The sequence below is a fragment of the Momordica charantia genome, assembly GCF_013281855.1.
Source record: "Momordica charantia cultivar OHB3-1 chromosome 5 unlocalized genomic scaffold, Mcharantia_2.0 BLBB01000005.1, whole genome shotgun sequence".
Lineage (NCBI taxonomy): Eukaryota > Viridiplantae > Streptophyta > Magnoliopsida > Cucurbitales > Cucurbitaceae > Momordica > Momordica charantia.
This window is the reverse complement of record NW_028275163.1, coordinates 21,321,763-21,340,193: the sequence shown is the minus strand read 5'-3', so window position 1 is coordinate 21,340,193 and position 18,431 is coordinate 21,321,763. Positions and strand designations below refer to the sequence as shown.

The following is an 18,431-nucleotide window of genomic DNA, read 5'->3' as shown; positions in this document are numbered from 1 at the left end:
TAAAACGGTCTCTTAAATTTCATATCATACTGTTTATTAATTTTTTTTAATACAAAGGAGATAAAAAAATTAATTTTTTTGAGACATGGAGATGGAGAATTTCTCACGCAAAATTTGGTTTTCCCAAGTAATTAAAAAAACGCATTGCATTACGTTCGGACCGTGACTCCAAGGATATTATTTTTCTAAATGATGACATGCGAAAACCTGTATGGAACAAATAGCTGAAAGTGAGCATAGCTTGGTAATTGACATATATCTCCAATCAAGAGGTTGTGATCTCCCACTCATGTTGTACTAAAAAAACGCGGCATTCACTCCCTGGAACAATACGATTCTCAAATCTAACTTTAAAATAGGATATGATAAAAAAATGCATTATATTTTAATTTTAACATTAGATGTGAACATGTGCTTAGCTCAGCAATAATCAGTAACGGATCCAGACTTTGATGTCATATAAACATATAAACATGATGCAAAAAAAGTAACTAACTTGGTAATATATATCAATTTTTATTGTAAACTTCAAATTACATCAAAAGATACAGGCTTTGAAAGCTTTTTTAATTGTTGCAAAATTTTAGCTTCTAACCAGTGGTGGATCCAAAATTTTCGTTTAGGGGACTTCACTTTAAAATTTAGTAGAAATAATTTATGAGTTAGCAATCTCAAAATTCATAATTGAATTAAATTATTAATTTATTATACTATAATTGTCCTTTACAAATTTTCATATTATAAAATTGTTGCATGATAACTTCAATTAGTGATAGATCAAAAATTTATATAGGAAAGTATTTATATCAGTTTATATATTTTGATTATTAGTTTGTTCAATAAAAATCATGATGGATTTTCATATATAAACATACCAGAAATAAGGAGAATGAAACTTGAAATAATAAACATAATTTTTTATTTATAAAAATTATAATGTTTTTAAATATTTTATGAAAAATTTAATTTTTTTACATTTATATTTATATTTTGTATAAAAAAAATAAACAAACTTTGTAATATTATATATCAGTTATTACAAAATTAAGTTTCTAAATTTTTTATTTCAATTTCAAAGTAAAATTATACAAAAATAAGTTAAAATGTAAAAAGTTTTATGATTTATAAAGAGAAAAAAAGATTTTGAATATGTGTGTAAAACAATTTATAGTAAAGATATTACCCATATATAATGCAACATATCAATTGAAAAGAAAAATAAACTTTGAATTTGCTAGTAAGAATTAGACTATAAAGACTATAAATATATAGGTATAAATTAAACAAAAAAAACTACTAGGTTCAAAACAGTAGGATGATTACACCATTTAAAAAGTATTAAATAAGAAAATTACTTTTATAAAAAATTAGGATTTGAATATCTCACTCATCTTTTCTTTAAAATTAATATATTTATGTGAAGGAATTTAAAAAAAAAATAGAAAATTACTAATGGTATCATTTCTTTCTTTCTTTCTTTTTTTATTTAAAATTATGTTTGATTCTATTTTATCTTTTTTTTTTCCAAAATTGAGAGATTGTATGAAAAATATAATCAAAATCACGTAGCAGTGGCTTCGAACCCGGCTTCAAGGGGCTTGAGAGATTCACACAAAAACAAAAAAAAAAACAAAACAAAAATCGTCAAAATGGAAACTATGTACGCATTTTGCCACTAAACCATCATAGAATTATGAATTTTTTAATTAACAAAAATATAAATATTCTAAAGCTTTGGGGGCTCCTGGTAATTACTTTTAATTTAAAATGTTGTTAAAATATTATTATCAGATGTCTTCATTGAATTACAATATATATTGTGAAATTAATTTTTTTTTTTGTGTTAATTTGTAAAGTTTCGGCATAATGATTTCATTGTCGATTTTGTGCATTAATCAAACTTGATTTTTATTAAACTAGTGAGTTTCTTAGTTGAATTTTTTTATTTAAATTAATGTGTGAATTAGTGAAAATTAATAGAGGATAAAAATTAAAAAATTATTAAATTATAAGGATTAAAGTTTAATTTGATAAAATTAAAAGTTTATGCTAAAAATTGATACAACTTGTATAGTTTAGAGGTAAAAAAATAAAATTTCTTAATTATAATTTTAGATTCATTCATTATAAACATTCAAATTATGCAATATTAAAAACTAGACTATAATAGATCATTAGGTATGATATTAGTTTGTTTAGTAGAGGTACAAAAAATTCTTGTAAAATAAATATAAAAGAATTATAATTTTATGTATGCATAATAGTATTATTTTGTTAAAAATAAAAATATGATCAAATTATTTATATAAACAAAGAAATAAGATAATAAAACTTAAAATATTTGGTAAAACTTTTTTCAATTAAATAAAAAAAAATTTGATATAAAAAGTTGAGAGAGAAACCAAATTTTTAAGACTATAATATTATATATTTCTTATTTTTATCTTGAATAAATTTCAATTAATTAAAAAAGGTATAATTGACCATATAAATTTGGAAGGTCAAAAGGTCAAAAACCGAATAAACACTCTTTTTGAAAACAGAGACTGAGCAGTGTTCACCTTTACTGATGGTGTGAGCTGATCTTAAATGGGGATGGATTGACTCCAAACCAATTTGAAATGAAATTAGACTAGAAAAGAATGTAAATAGTAGGCTGCAAATAAATTTACTTGAGTGAGGATGGTTGTGCAACGTTTTAAAATCAACCAACAAAGTGAGAGAAAATGTATTGTAACTACTATTCTGCAGATCTCTTCGTCTTCCTTATCATATTTGTCTAACCAAATGAACTCCAAATTATCTGAAAATTTCCAGATCAAAGCTAAACTCAAAGGGTTTCATAATGGTCATAAATTTCAAGTCATTTGAGTCTCAGAGTATAAAGTTACCAAGCAATACAAGTTGTATCAGAAAAATAACAATTGTGCAGAAAATCACACCAACAAACTTTTTTTCTTTTTTTTTTTTAACTATAACAAGCTTAAAACAGAAGTACAATGCAAGAAAGCAAGTAACATAGAAGCTCAACCGACACCTTTGGATTAACTTGCAATGGTTGGAGCTTGAAAGAAAAGTTGGAAAAACAAGTAAAGATAGATGGATAGATAGAGATATATGTCAAATCTTGAGCCAAAGTTCTCATACCAAATGATGTACTCAATCCTATCACAAGTGACTTAAGCAATCCATGTAAGAACAAGCATCTCCTGAATCCACACGCCAATACCTAGTACACATACAAAGAATCATCCAAGGGGAAGACGAAGCTAGGGGACTTAACTTTACCTTCCTCTTGCAAGCTCGGACATGTTTTCACCTTCTTTTTTAATCTTCTTCTCGTACCACCTTTGAATATTGAACTCTGTCAAATGGACATTTGACTTGGCATAACCGTTTTGGGCAGCACTAGAAGAGGCTAATGATGTATGGTTGGTGGAATTTCTTCTATTTTCTACCAGTAAGTTGGCAAATCTGATCAATGCTTCTTCGTTAGTTTCTGAGGCACAACCTTCTTGTGCCCCAGTTTGTAGAACTTCCCCAGTTTGGAGATCCACCTTATTAACTGGCTTCTTCAATAGCTCTTCCCCGATTTTCACAAGCCGCTCGAGGTTTTTATCCGTTGCAATGTCCACTGATGCTACAGTCCCGCTAAGTGTATAGTCTTGAATACGAAGATAATCGACCTCATATTGATGCGATAAAAATGAGACCCAAGATTCCGGCATTTTTTCTCCTCCACACAGTAACATATTTATAAGAGGACGCAACCAACAGAATACGCCCCACCTAGCTGCCCTTTTCGCATCTAGTTTGGCTTTGTTTTCAGACGAGCCAGTGCCGAGGGATATGACGAGAACTCGTTTCGGAGGGGACGATGAAGAACTAGTAGTCGACTCCAGCATCTCTTTTACCCCCAAGGATGTCTATAATCAAATTAGAATATAATTAGTCAATCTGAATATGATATAATTAATTAATCAATAGCATAAAAACCAAATAATACTTCATTACCGGATTATTAGCAATAATTCCACCATCAATAAGGTTAAATTCCTTCATCCTCTCTTCAGCTGGCCCCACGTTGTCGTTGTAGGTTTTGAAATGATACGGAGGGAAATAAGTAGGTGCTGCCGATGTGGAGATGCAGATATCGGAAAGATTAGCATTCAACAGTGGATCTTTTTGTGCCTGCAGATGAAAAAAGAACAAATCTCATAGATTAGTAGCTAAATTATGGAGCTTATTAACTAATTACAACATGTTACACATGCACAACCAACCTTAAAACTGGAGAATATAATGGGCTGGTTGGCTTTAATATCGAAAGTTGGTATCACGACGTTTGTGAGTGTATCACTCAGTTTGATATCAGTAAGATTCTTCTTGATAAGGTCTTGGAGATAGCGACCGTTGTACTTTGGACGCAGGAACCATCTCTTTAAACATCGATATCGACATCTGCAATGGACCAAAAAAGAAGAAGAAAAACAATTAAAACAGAACACAAAACTTCTTGAAAATTCAAAAGCCTGTGCAAAACTAAAAGTACATACAAACATTATGGGCAAAAATAACGTATAAAAAATCGTATTCATTAGCCAAATCGAGCATAATCAACAGTAATTATCATATATTTTCAACCAAAAAATTGTGAATTTGATCTCCATAGAAAAAAATAGTAGCATTCATTAAGTGCAATTTATGGTGTGATACACGTGTAAGCGGTGGCTCAGACATAGAAATGGCATAAAATATATATAACAGAAAATAAAACTAATTTCCAATAATACCCATATTTTTAAGTGGTTTATGCAAAAAAGAGAGAAGGGGATTTGATAGCAATTAATAGATCTCATTTCATCATCCTATCTCCAACTTTAACGAAAATTTCCCACTCAATCTCAGGTTGGGTTTTTGATTGGAACCCTAAAACCCACCGCAAAGCGGAATTTCCTTTTCTGATCGATAAAACCCGAATAATCGGTTCAATCACAAACCCAACCCATGAACGAACCGTGGCTTAAACTGATCCATCCAACCAACAGAATCTTAAACATTACTGATATTAATAATTACCTTGTCTGCGGAAATATTCGAGGGCAGTGTCTGAGGTAGAAATCTTTCAATTCAGCTGCAGAGAAGATCGGTACGTTCGGCTGATCCTTGCTCGGCGCCGTTAGCATTCCCGTCAGCAGTCCGCCAGTACTCGCTCCGGTTATTACATCAAAATAATCAGCTATCCTGGCATCTGGGCGGTCAATTTTCTAGATCCGACCCATTAGGCATATAAAGTCAGTAAATGCGAGAGAGAGCGCGCCGAAGAACGACGACATAAAAACAACACATGAATACCTGTAACACAGACTCGAGGAAGGCGAGATGTACTGCCGGTATAATCCCTCTGACGCCGCCCCCGTCAATCGCGAGAACGGCGAAAAACTTCTGACGAGTCGGATCTCGGGCCACAGAAGAACTTGCCATCGAATCGTTTCCGAAAACGAAAGGACTGTTGACAGGAGCCGTCGCTGTCTTCTCGTCACTTTGCCGGCGGCTGTATGAAAATGAAATGAAGAAGACGAGTGAAGAAATTCTAGTCAAAAGAGTTGGGCCGTGTCCATTTGACAACCTAATTTGTCCAAACGACTAACGAGAGCTCGTTATTATTAATTATTAAAATATAATTCACTTTACGTTTAGCCTCCAATTAAATAATGAGTTCTCTTTTCTTTTTTTTTTTTTTCTGGAAAAAGCTCTCTTTTCAACAAGAATTGAATAATCGTTATTCTGAATATTAATAATTTTAATCTTTTTTTTAATTAGTAATAATTTTTTTATTTAAAAAATATATCCATGAGTGAATCCGATTGTCACGGAACGGAATCTTTTGACGCGTAATTCACCCCACGAGACAAGGCCTCAAATCTAGGTCGTACACGTGGACACCTGTAAGGGAACAAATATTAATAGACCGCAGCTTTTAATTATTTCACAAACCACAACAAATGGGAAAACGTTTGAATTAAGTGTGTTTTTCATTTAACAAAATTCTAATATGTTTCTTTAATTGTTGACCTAATCTATCTCTAATTATTAATTCTTGATTTCCAGTTGAATTTATAGAAGTCGTTAATTATCATCACTTTTTTTTTTTTGGAGAAAAGTTAATTATCATCACCTTTCTGTAATATTTCTATGATTTGAAAATTGAGTGGTTCTCCTCCTTTTTTATTAATCTTTTCTTTTTCCTTGTACATTGAAGTCCCTATCATTTCTAAGTATATACTATAGTTAGTTGGGTCATAAAGTTTATATATTTCAACAATAAATAAGATATGCCTATATAATATATTTATTTTTTAATTGGAGGATAAGTAGAAAGTACATTATATTTTAACAATGACGAGTTGTATTTTATTGAGTCGAAGTTTCACCATCATCGAAGAAAAAATAATTTCATCGATTTTCTTAAAAATCTAAAGTATGTCTTCGAAATAAAGAAAAGAGCGATTACTCTTAATAACTATTTCATTCAAAAATAGAGAAATTATACTAAAGAACATAAAATAAATATGTATTTATAAAAATATATTGCTTTTAAAATAACATAACAACTGTCATATTAAAACACAAAAACATACAAAAGAATTACAAAGCAATACTTCAACTAATAAAATTATATATAAAAATGGAGATAGTTAAAAATAATAATAATAAATGTGTCAAACTACCGATTTTTTTGTACATCCATTCTATTTGGAACATAAATTCTTTTGACCCAAATTAGTGTTATAAAAATTGAAATAAAAAATAAAAGAAAACTGGTCGAGACACCTAGCAAATAGAAAATCAACTTGAATTGGGACTGAATTTTGGTCCAAAAAGATGCATGTAAAAGAGCAAAAGATAAAACAATTGTAGTATATGCTTGAAAATTTGTGCGCAAAAAAAAGTTAGAAAACAAGTATATGCGAGTGTAAGGTGGAGTGACCTGAATAAATTAAAAAGAAAAAGGAAGATCTATTTTTTCTCGGTATATAAATTTGGGCAATGATGGATCCAAAATTTCTTGTTAGGAGAGCACGAAAGCATATAAACATAGGTATCAATTTTAAACTTGATACGGCGATGTGTATCAATTTGCACCTTTCACTTAGATAGATTTTCATTTGAAAGTTTGTTGAAAAAAATATTTTTGTTTATCAAATGAGTTAGAAAATATATATTTATGGTATGAAATAATAGATAGAATTTAGACAAAACCAACGTTAGAAATATTTTGTAAAAAATAAAAAACTTAATTAGACATAAAAGTTAAAATTATTTGTTTTAAAAGAAAATAATATTTTTCGAAAAATACATTGAAACAACTAAAATAAGTGGGCACCACGGTAAGATTCGATCCGAAGATAATAAAAATATATTAAATAAAGTAAAATAGACCGAAGCTTAGACACAAAAATCAATGCAAATATATTTAAGAATAAAAAAAATGCGGGAAAAAATCAATAAAAATACATTTAAAAAACAAAAAATAGCATTAATAAAAATACGTTTAAGAAACAAAAATAAGAAATGTTACAAAAACAAAACCAAAAAATCAATAAAAATACATTTAAAAAACAAAAAATAGCATTAATAAAAATACATTTAAGAAACAAAAATAAGAAATGTTGCAAAAACAAAACCAAAAAATCAATAAAAATGCTATTGCCGGGAATCGAACTCGAGATACTGGTGTCGGGGCAAGGTCACAAGTGAAGGCTAAATGGGTTTTGCTTCCGTTTTCTCCTTTTTTTTATATAGTTCTTTTTATTTAATAATTCTCTGAAGAAAGAGTTTATTAGAGATAATCATGACACTCTAGTTCGATAGATAGAGAAGATCCAATATATATTGTCAAGTAAGGATAGCTTAACTGATAAAGAAATAAAGTAACCTTTTGTAATGTTAGAGGTTCAAATTCTCGTCCCACGTGTTATCGATGTACTTAGAAGGGAAAAAAAAGGAATAAATTGATCCCACAAAAATTTGTTCAAATCTGTTAAGAAAAAAACAGACACTTTAGTTAGGTTGGATAGTGGTTTCAATAGTTTAGTTTATAATTTTAAAAATTATTATATTTTAATTTTTCAACTTTCTCCATGTTTATTTTACTCTAAACTTCAATTTTAATATAGGATATTTGAAAGAAAGATAATCATTTTTTAGGTAAAAAAAAAATTGTGTTTTGGTCATTGTCTTTTATTTTGTTTTTCATAGACGTATAATGTGACTTGAGTATGCATATTAATGTAGGCATGTATTGAAGTTATAGAGGTTCGTTGACATGAGTTATTAGAATACCTTAATACAAAATAAAAAAAATCTTTTATTTTTAAAATTTAAGGATAGAAATAAATATTTTAAAAGTTAAAAAGCGATAAAAATTGAAACAATTTTTTCCTTTTGGATTGAAAGCCTATTTTAGTATTTTAAATTATAGGCTTATTCTAGTTTAGTCCCCAATCTTCTGTGGAGTTTGTTTTTAGTACTTGAAATTTTTATAAAAAAAAATTCTTTTACTTTTATTATTAATTTTCATAACAAAAATCTAATATGATGTATATCTTTCCTGTTCATTTACCAAGATGAGTGTGGATAAAGTTTTTTTTTTTAATTTTTTAAATGGAGTTTCAACTTTTGACTTTAAAAAACAAAGTAAGATGTCTTAATTGAATAAATTTTTTAAATACAAAAATATATAAGGATTTGGATTCAAATTCACACCTTTTGATTTTGATGGTTAATAACAGTAAATTAACAACCAATATCAATTTGGTTTAAAATAGAGTTTGAGGACTAAAATAAAATATGTTGGGATTAAAATAAAATGTACACGAGGGCCGAAATATAATTAAGAAATGTGGACAATATTCTAGTAAAAAGGGGAACTTTCTTTTAAATATTAATATTGAATCTTTTTAAACATGTGAAATTACCACTAAACCAAAAAGTTTAAGACTTTTCCTATATTTCAACCCGATATTGTCATTTCCTCATAATTTAAAGATTGATTTCCACTTGTTAGATTTTGTCCAAATTTTCAAATTGTAAGTGTTTAGTTTAAATGCTATTTTTGTCTATCATCTCTATATACTTTTGCTTTCATTCATTTTCGTCAATTTACTTATAACTCTGGTTTATTTTAGTCATTCTACTTTTAAAAGGTTTGTTTTGAGCCTTGTATTTTTAAAAAGTGACTAATTTGATCCACGTTTTCAAAATTTTGACACACAATTTATAAACACAATATTAAAACTCTTTTAAAATACAAATTTATGGTTACATTTCAAAGAATTCAGTGAGTGAACTGTCATGTTAAAATTATGATTGAAAGAAATGAGATAAAAATAAAAATGAATGCACCAAAATGATCACTTTTTAAAAGTACGAGATCAAAATTAACATTTTGAAAGAATTTGAACTAAAATGAACAAAAGTTGAAAGTAAATGGACCAGAATATATATTTTACAAATACATTGACCAAAATAAACAAAAATTTTAAACTGTGTCTTAAACTTACCTATCATATTGTCTACTAAACTTCCTTTTCTTTTCTTCTAGTACAAGATAAGGAGAATCGAACTTACAATTTATAGATATTTTTAACCAGTATTTTACTTAGATTTATTGTATATTAAACTTTCATATGATAATATAGTATTAATTTTTCTTATCATATTGTCTATTAGAAGATTGAATAGTTGGAAAGATTTTCTGGCACCACGATAGACCCGTTTATAGACCTACATTTGAAAAAAACAAATGTGAAATAAATAAAAATTTAGAAAAAACAAAAAAGAAGAAGAAAGGGTCATTGGGAAGTACAGGGGAAATTTAAATAAAAAAAAATGAAAAAACTTTCTATATCTTCTTATTTTTTCCATTAATCAATTTCGAAGTTTAAATAAAGGGGAGCTCTTTTGAGCACAATAATACAAAGTTTAATTAATGAATCGCCCATAAGAGTCCAAAGACTCGAGTAAAATTTTGTAATAATTATTACTATATATATTTATTTTTTTACAAAGGCATATATATGTTCACGAATAATCAATTCATTATGGTTCCATTTTCCTGTCCTATAATTATCCAATTACAAAATTCCAATATGCATTTAAGGAAAAAAAAACTTTCAATTTAATCCACTCATTTTCCCCGATATCTATCTAAGTTGCTTTTGAGACTTTTCTCGATTAACTACGCATTATGATGTATTTATTAGATTTTTTACCACAGTCCACAAAAATAAGAAAAATAAGAAAAGAAAATGTTAAATTACAAATTTGTGTCTTTCATTTTTATAATACATCCTTTAACCTTTAATTTTAATTACGTCAAATAGATTTTTATATTTCGTGTGTAAATGTAAAGTATGATTGGTTGAGTTTTAGTCGATCCTTTTTTAGAGGGAGGGAATGATGTGACTTTTTGGTTAGGTGAAAATACTTATCTCTTTATTAGTCATGGTCTATCTTGTTCAGACCATCATTGATTGTTTGACGATTAAAGATACAAAATTCAAAATTTAATAATAAAAAAAGTTGCGTATCAATCAGGATGGATCTACGGTTGGCCTAGGAATTTTAGCCCTCAACTTTGAAACACGTTTATTATATAGTAAATAAAATAATAAAACTAACAAAAGTTTACATTTGCGCCCAGGCTCTCTAAAGTCTAAAGTTTAAGTATGGGTGAGGGCTTATCTAAGGACTTATCTTGTCCTTCACCATATTTGAATGTTTGATAATTAAAAAGAAAATTGTGAACCGTCAAATTTTCAACTCTGGTCATCGTAGAGATAAGTATTCACCCGTTAGAATTTGAGCATTTTTTTCTTGACCCAACGTCACCATTTTGGACTGTCATAGAGGAGGCTAACAATGGATGGTTGGTAGAATTATTCTTCCTATTTTCCCCCAATAATTTGACAAATCTGATCAATGCTTGTCGATTCGTTTCTGAGGTACATCTTTCTTGTGCCCCAGTTTGAAGATTTACCTTAGTAACTAGCTTATCCAATAGCCCTTCGCCGATTTCCACGAGCCGTTTGAGATTTTTCTTCGTCGCAATGTCTACTGATGTTAGAAAACCGCTAAGCGTATCGTCTTGAATACAAAGATAATCGACTTCACATAGAGACGATAAAAGTGAGAGGCTGGGTTCCGGCATTTGTTCTCTTCCACAATGAAGCATATTTATAAGAGGATGCAACCAACAAAACATACCCTACTTGGCTGTCTTTCTCGCATCGAGTTTCGCTTTGTTTTTAGGCGAACCAGTGCCAAGGGATATGATGAGAACTCGTTTTGGAGGAGATGACGAACAAGTAGCAGTTGATTCTATTATCTCTTTTACCCCTAAGGATGTCTATAATCAAATTATAACTTATTAATCAATCGAAAATATCATATAATTAATTAATGAATAGCATAAGAACCGAATATTACTTAATTACCGGATTATTAGCAATAATTCCGCCATCAATAAGGTGATATTCCTTCGTCCTCTCTTCAGCGCCTTGGGTTTGGGTTTTTGGGTTTTGAAATAGTGAGAAGGGAGATAAGTGGGTGCTGCCGATGTGGCGATGCAAATATCAGAAAGATTAGCATTCAACAACGGATCTCCTCCGACCTGTAGATAAAAGGAAACGAATTATCTCATAGATTAGTTGCGAAATTATGGAGCTTATTAATTAATTACGAAAAAATACATTGGAGAATATAATGGGGCGATTGTCTTTAATATCATAAGTTGGTATTACCACTTTCGTGAGTGTTTCACTTAATTTAGAATCTTTAAGAGTCCTTTTGACAAGGTCTCGGAGATAAACGACCATTGTACTTTGGACCCACGAAACATCTCTTTAAACTTCGCCATCGGTAATGGAGCAAGAAATATAATATAAATTAAAGATCTCTTTAAACGTCGTCTCGTTAAACCGATAAAACTTAGCTCCTCACTAGTAAGGAGTAATTTTGTTATTGCCACCATTAAATATTTGACAACTAAGAGAGAAATGTAAAAATAAAAATATCTTTAAAAGAATAATGAGTTGTCAAATATTTAATGGTGGTAAAGACAAAATTCATCTTTACTAGTGACGAGTCAAGTTTTATCCTCACTAATATTTTATCTGCTCGAGGGTTTGAAGTCATGGATCACTTAAAATCCTTGAGCAAGAAAAGGAAAGGAAAAGAGAAAAGAAAAAAGAACAACCATAACCGAGTCCATCCTGGCCTTCCGAAAAGTCTCATATTATTGATATAATTATTTAGGGTTCGTTTGATAACTATTTCGTTTTTTGTTTTTTGTTTTTTAAAAATAGGGTTGTTTGATAACCAATTCAATTTTCATTTTTTCAAAAATCATTTTGAAATTCTATGTAAATTTCGAAAAAAAAAATTAGTTTTCAAAAACAGATTTTTGTTTTTCAAAATCTGATTTTTTCTTGTGATACTCCACCTTTATTTTCTTTTTCATATTTATCTCTAAAAAATTTATTTCTCGCTCTAAAATTTTTCTATTTCTAAAATTTCTCCCTTCAAACTTTATTTTTCTCTCTACAATTTTCATATCTCTCAAATTTTTATGTATTTTCGTTTTTTTTTCTAACAGACCAGTTTTATTTCTCTTTCTAAAAAATTAATATTTTTCCTAACTTTTTTTCTCTAAAATTTCATCAACTTTTCTTTTTCTTTGTAATCTATTTTTTCTTCTAAAAATTATAGTTTATTTTCTGGTTAATTTTATTTTACTGTAACTTTATTTATTTTTGTACTTATTTATTTTCTCTAAAAATTATATTTTGAATCTTGTTTTTATCTCTAAATTTGTTTCCACTCTAATTTTTCTCTTTCTTTATAATTTTTTTTCTTTAACGTATCTTTTCCTCTCGACTTTATTTTTTTTCTCTAAAATTTTTCTCTTTTCGTCTTTTAACTTTTCTTTCACTCTTTTTTTTTTCTAAATCTTTTTATTCTTCTCTCTAAAATTTAACTTCAAAAAGTTATTTATATCTCTAAACTTGTATTTTCATGCTCTACATTAGGGAGATACAAAATTTTTTGCATGGGTTCCAAAAATAGGAAATGCATGTCTTGATCCTGTTTCCGTCCCCGATTTCATTTTTTGAATACTTAATATATATTTATTACACTTTTTCTATACTTAAATTTTAAAAATAATTAAAAACAATTATAAAATCGATTTGGACCGAAGAACGAGGTGGAGACGATGACTAAAAATTTTCACGAGCATTTGAATGGGGGAGAGCGTCCTCACTTGAGGAAAACCATCCATTTTAATCTTTCTCATTGACATTTTTTTTAACTCCTTTCATGGGATGGGAATTGAACTTCCCTCATTGTCTCTTTTTTTTTTCCTTTGGAAATACTTTATCTCCACCTATACAAATTTATTTATTCTTAATTAATCATCTTCTTATATTTCTTTCACATTTATTCTCCATCTATTTTTTCTCCACCATCCATTTTAATCTTTCTCATTGACATTTTTTTTAACTCCTTTCATGGGAATGAGAATTGAACTCATAACCTCTTGGTTAGAGTCATGTGCCTTAACCACTTGAGCTATGCTCGGTTTGACTCTCACTTTTACCTTTCTTTTTCATTTTAGAATGAACAAACTTAATAATTTAGCGTCACACAATTTAACAAAGATAAAATGTAATATAATAATTTATAATCAAGAAAATTAGAGGTAAATTAAGAACGCTCATTAATTACAAAAAAAAAACGTGCACGTTGGTGCTTTTTCATCTTTCTTCCACTTCAAATTTGTGCTAGCTTTCCATGCTAATATTTCATCTTCTTCTTTTATTACAACAATATCATACCTTGAATTCATATATATATTAGTCACTTTCTTTCTTTAAAATGATAATATTATAAACTTAAAAAACACTATTTGTTTTACTTTAATTTAGAACTACAAGATTCTACGTGCAAGGTACGTGTTTCTTACTAGTAATTAATAAAATTAGTTTTTTTAATAAAAATGTATCAAATACTCAAAATATTATATATTTACAAGAAAATAAACTATTTTTTTAGTATACTAGTTAGCAACCGGAGAAATTTTGTAATTTCTACTTTAAAAGTGTGTGTGTATATATATATATATATATATATATATATATATATATATATATAAGAGATTGTTACAAATTATAACAAAAACTTCCTTTTATGATATATATATATATATATATATAAGAGCTCGTTACAAATTATAACAAAAACTTTCTTTTATGGGAGTAACAAGAGTTAGACTTAGGGTGAAATTGTTGATAATGTCAAATTAAACTACGAGAATAGAAGAAGAAAAAGTTATAAAGATTTCAATTGGTGATTGGTGAAAATATTTTGATAATGCAAAAGAGAGATTTTGCCCCAAAAGATCTAGAGAGAAAGAAAAGTAAAAAATATATGATTTTGCTCCCACTTTTGAAATTCTATTATTAATTACACCATTAAAGATAAAATAATTAATTTTTAAGAATAAATTAACAATTATTTTATTCATATTTTTCCTATTCTTTTCATTTTTCCTAAACATATTAAAACATTATAACTTTTGAAATTCCATTGATTAAAGATAAAGTCATTAATTTTATAAATAATTGACAACAATTTATTGAAACTTCTCTCATTCTTTTTCTTATCTTTTTCCTATTTCATTTTAACTTAAATAAAGATATTAAAAATATAAGAAAAAGAATTAGGGGAGTGACGTGAATTGAAAGAGGGGAGAATGGTGGAATTTGAAAAAGATGAATGAAATGACAAAATTACCCCTCAAATAATAAAGACAAAATTAAAATTAAAAGACAAAATAGGAAGATAAAGTTTCCCCCTATACTCCATTTTATATATAACAAGTGATTATTATACGTTTGGTTATTATTATTATTATTAAAATTTAGTCATGGTAATTAAACCTGAGCTCAAAGGTCTAAGATGGGAGCTAGGAAGATTTTGCTATTTTTTCTTTTTTCAAATATAGATTTGTTAAGTATACTATAGTTAGTTAATTAGTTGGCTGGTTATGAAGTTCATGTGTTAATAAGCCCATATGCTTTAAAATAAGATTTGCATATACAATACATATACTTTTTAATTGTCAAAACAAGTATAGTAATTGACATATATCTCCAATCAAAAGGTTGTAAGTTCGATCTCCACCCTCAGATGTTGTACTAACATACGTACGTACATACATACATTTTAATTGGTGGCTAAACATAAATGCATCATATTTTAGTAATAATGAGTTGTATTTCCTTGAGTCAAGTTTCACCATCATCCTCGAGAGAGGGGGAAGAAATCATTATTTCTTCGATTTTCTTAAAATTTCAAAGTATGCATTTGGGATAAAGAAAGTGAGTACTCTTAATAACTATTTCATTAACATATTTGAGAAATTATACTAAATAACATAAAATAAATAGCAACCTGATTCATTCAGACACTTATCTATGACTAAAAAGTTTTTTGAATCCTACCACAAATATTGTATTAAAAATAATAAAGTAACATAAAATAAATAGGTATTTATAAAAATATATTGCTTTTAAAATAACTGAACAAATGTCATAAAATAAAATAGCATAGCAAATATTATATTAAAATACAAGAACATGAAAAAGAATTACAAAACAATTGCTTCAACTAATAAAAATATGTATATAAAATATAAAGATAGCTAGAAACGAAAGATCAATTTTAAATGTCTCAAACTATCTATCTCTTTTGCAAATTCATTCTATTTGGAACCGAGATTCTTTTGATTAAAATTAGTGTTATGAAAATTGAAATAAAAGCAAAACATCAAGCAAAATGGAAAACCAACTTAGATTGAGATTGGATGGTGATCCAAAAATATGTGACAAAAAAGAAAACAACGGTAGTATGTACACTTGAAATTTCGAGTAGAAAAAGTCAAAAATTAACGTGTAGAGGTAGAGAATCGAACTCACAGCCTCTTGACTGGAAATTATGTCAATGAGTTATGCTCGCTCCGGTGAATTATAAACTTGTTATCTCTTAATTTCAAATCTTTCCAAATGAATTCTATTTGACACCTAAAATTAGTGATTTGACTTTAAATCTCTTCGTTTTCTTTCCAAATCAAACTACCAAAACGATTTTAAAAGATGACGGCTCAGATTTGTCTACCTTCTTCTCCTGTTTACCTCTATTCCGTAACTCCTAAGTTTAATTTCATTTCAATCGAGGAAAAAGAAAAAATAAATCATTAACGAGATTCGCGGGAAGGGAATGTCCGTAATTATATCGAAATATACGATTTCGCCGCTCGATGATATTTTAAATAAACAATTAATTATATTCTGAACAATCCAACCCGATTCCATTGTCGTATCTCCCAATCTATAATTTCTTGACCTATTTTTGTAAATTTGTTCCTGTGCATCAACTTTGCACCTTTTGAATAAGATATTATTTATTTATCCCATTCCTACTAATTTCTCTCTAGTGTTTCGGATGTCTATTTTCTCCGTAGAAATCCGTCTAACTGAGGCGAGGAATCACCGTCTAAATTCTCCACAGGCGAGGATGAGAAATTTTTTTTCCCTTTCACCTAAATGGAGATGGAGATGAGAAATACATAGAATCTAAGATTCTCGTTTATGCATATTCAATTACGCAATCGAATTGTTACAATAGTCATGACATAAAAAATTATCTACAATAGCTGTTGCAATAGATCCGTCAAAATTAGTATTACAATTCTTCTTTCTCAGAGATAAATGGCTCATTTTTTTTTTGTTTTCGTTTGTAATTTTTTTTTTCTATATTGATTTCAAGTAAAATCTACTATATATAGAAAGAAAAATTTAAGACTTAAAACATAAATTTAACGAACAAAATTAAAGGTATACAAAATATTGGAATTTTACTTGTACATTCTTGACTCGAAACTCATCCTTTGAGTTTAGTTAGAAAATTGAAAAAATAAAAATGTGAATACAAAGAAAAAAACTAGTTTTATTATCTATAATTTGTATGTAAATTAAAAATAAATAATACTTGTTCAAAGGTTGGAGATTGAGTATATATTTTATTGAGAGTGAAAAATTTTATGTACTCTAGAAAAGTGAAAAAAAAATAGTGGGTAAGTTGTAAATATTATTTTTTTACCAAGCTAATTTATATAAAGTAAACTTAAAAGTTGTCCGATTTTATATGATAAATATAAATTTTATTTTTCATACGTGATTCAACGAGTTGAAATTCATGTACAAAGACTAACCGTTCTTATTTTCAAATTTATTTACGAGCTTAAGACATATAAAATTTGTTGAAACTTATTCAAAATATAATGTTTTTATTCTGACACTTGATCGTCTCAACAAAAGATAGACAACCACACAATTTTGAAACATGTGGAGCCACGTCTGATTTTTTTTTTTTTTTTTGAAATCAAGATATGGTCGTGCATTTGCAGTCGTTGACATATATAGCAACATTGATTTTCTTGGAAAAAACAAATATTAATTATATTATATATCAAGTAATATCACTATATTTTCAAGGTTAGTTTTTGGCGTAATAGATTTAGCATGCACGTTCGAGATGTGGATTAACATACCAAAAAAAATACAAAAACCACATCTCAAACATTGGAAATATAATGAGGTGAGTGCTACATTAAATGCACCAAAGACGAACATTGGAAATATAATGCTATTATGTAATATATAATATAATTGAACTTTTCTTTTATCTTTCTAAAAAAATTAACGTTGAGAAGATCACAAAAGTGTGGCCAGATGGTCATCTCTTGATTTAAATAAGTAACTACTTTAATTTAGGTTTACAAACTTCTAATACAAATTCTCCCCGCATAGAGTTATTAATTAGTGCAAACATGTGTTGGTTTATTTATTAGCGTTTCCGCATTTTTAGGAGTTATGCTTGGTAGTGTTCATTTTATAGTTTGAAGTTAATTTAGTAGTAGATGAGTGAATGGATAATTTTGAAACTATCTAGACTTAGTGACTTAGTCGAGTAGTGACCTAAGTTGGGGTTAGTGGTTCATTATTACTTTTCTTATAAATATTTGTAACAATTCTCAATTCAATGAATAGAAATTCTTCCTTCCTACCGGTTCTTTCTTGCTTCCATTATTTTGTTCGCTTCATTTTCGTTACAAGATAACCATTTTGTTCAAAGCAACAAAAATATTTCAACAAATTATTAGGTATAGTGATGCGCTAAAATTATGATCGAAATAAATAAATGATAATGAAAAAATAAATTATCAAAATAACCACTTTTTAAAAGTATAAAAACTAAAAATGACAATTTTAAAGCAGGGTAATCAAAACGAACAAAATCTATCG

The 18,431-nt window shown here is 28.1% G+C and overlaps 1 protein-coding gene and 1 pseudogene across 1 annotated transcript; both read right to left on the bottom strand.

Moving 5' to 3' along the window:
• Nucleotides 1-2,846: 2,846 nt before the first annotated feature.
• Nucleotides 2,847-5,641, bottom strand: LOC111019327 (patatin-like protein 2). Its single transcript, XM_022295677.2, has 5 exons — nt 5,356-5,641; nt 5,080-5,267; nt 4,284-4,461; nt 4,015-4,191; nt 2,847-3,926 (listed from the first exon to the last, which is right to left on the bottom strand). The coding sequence occupies exons 1-5, from the start codon at nt 5,482-5,484 to the stop codon at nt 3,285-3,287; spliced, it is 1,314 nt and encodes a 437-aa protein (XP_022151369.1). The 5' UTR covers nt 5,485-5,641; the 3' UTR covers nt 2,847-3,284.
• A 5,211-nt stretch (nt 5,642-10,852) lies between these two features.
• On the bottom strand, nt 10,853-12,277 carry LOC148211531 (patatin-like protein 3; annotated as a pseudogene).
• Between the last annotated feature and the right edge of the window lie 6,154 nt (nt 12,278-18,431).

What these genes read in the sequence shown, in the direction of transcription:
- LOC111019327 (XM_022295677.2), bottom strand. Translation starts at nt 5,484, where the DNA reads ATGGCAAGTTCTTCTGTGGCCCGAGATCCGACTCGTCAGAAGTTTTTC. An exon ending in TCCTCGAGTCTGTGTTACAG is followed by an intron (nt 5,268 to 5,355) that starts GTATTCATGTGT and finishes GGTCGGATCTAG; the next exon opens with AAAATTGACCGCCCAGATGC. An exon ending in GAATTATTGCTAATAATCCG is followed by an intron (nt 3,927 to 4,014) that starts GTAATGAAGTAT and finishes ATTTGATTATAG; the next exon opens with ACATCCTTGGGGGTAAAAGA.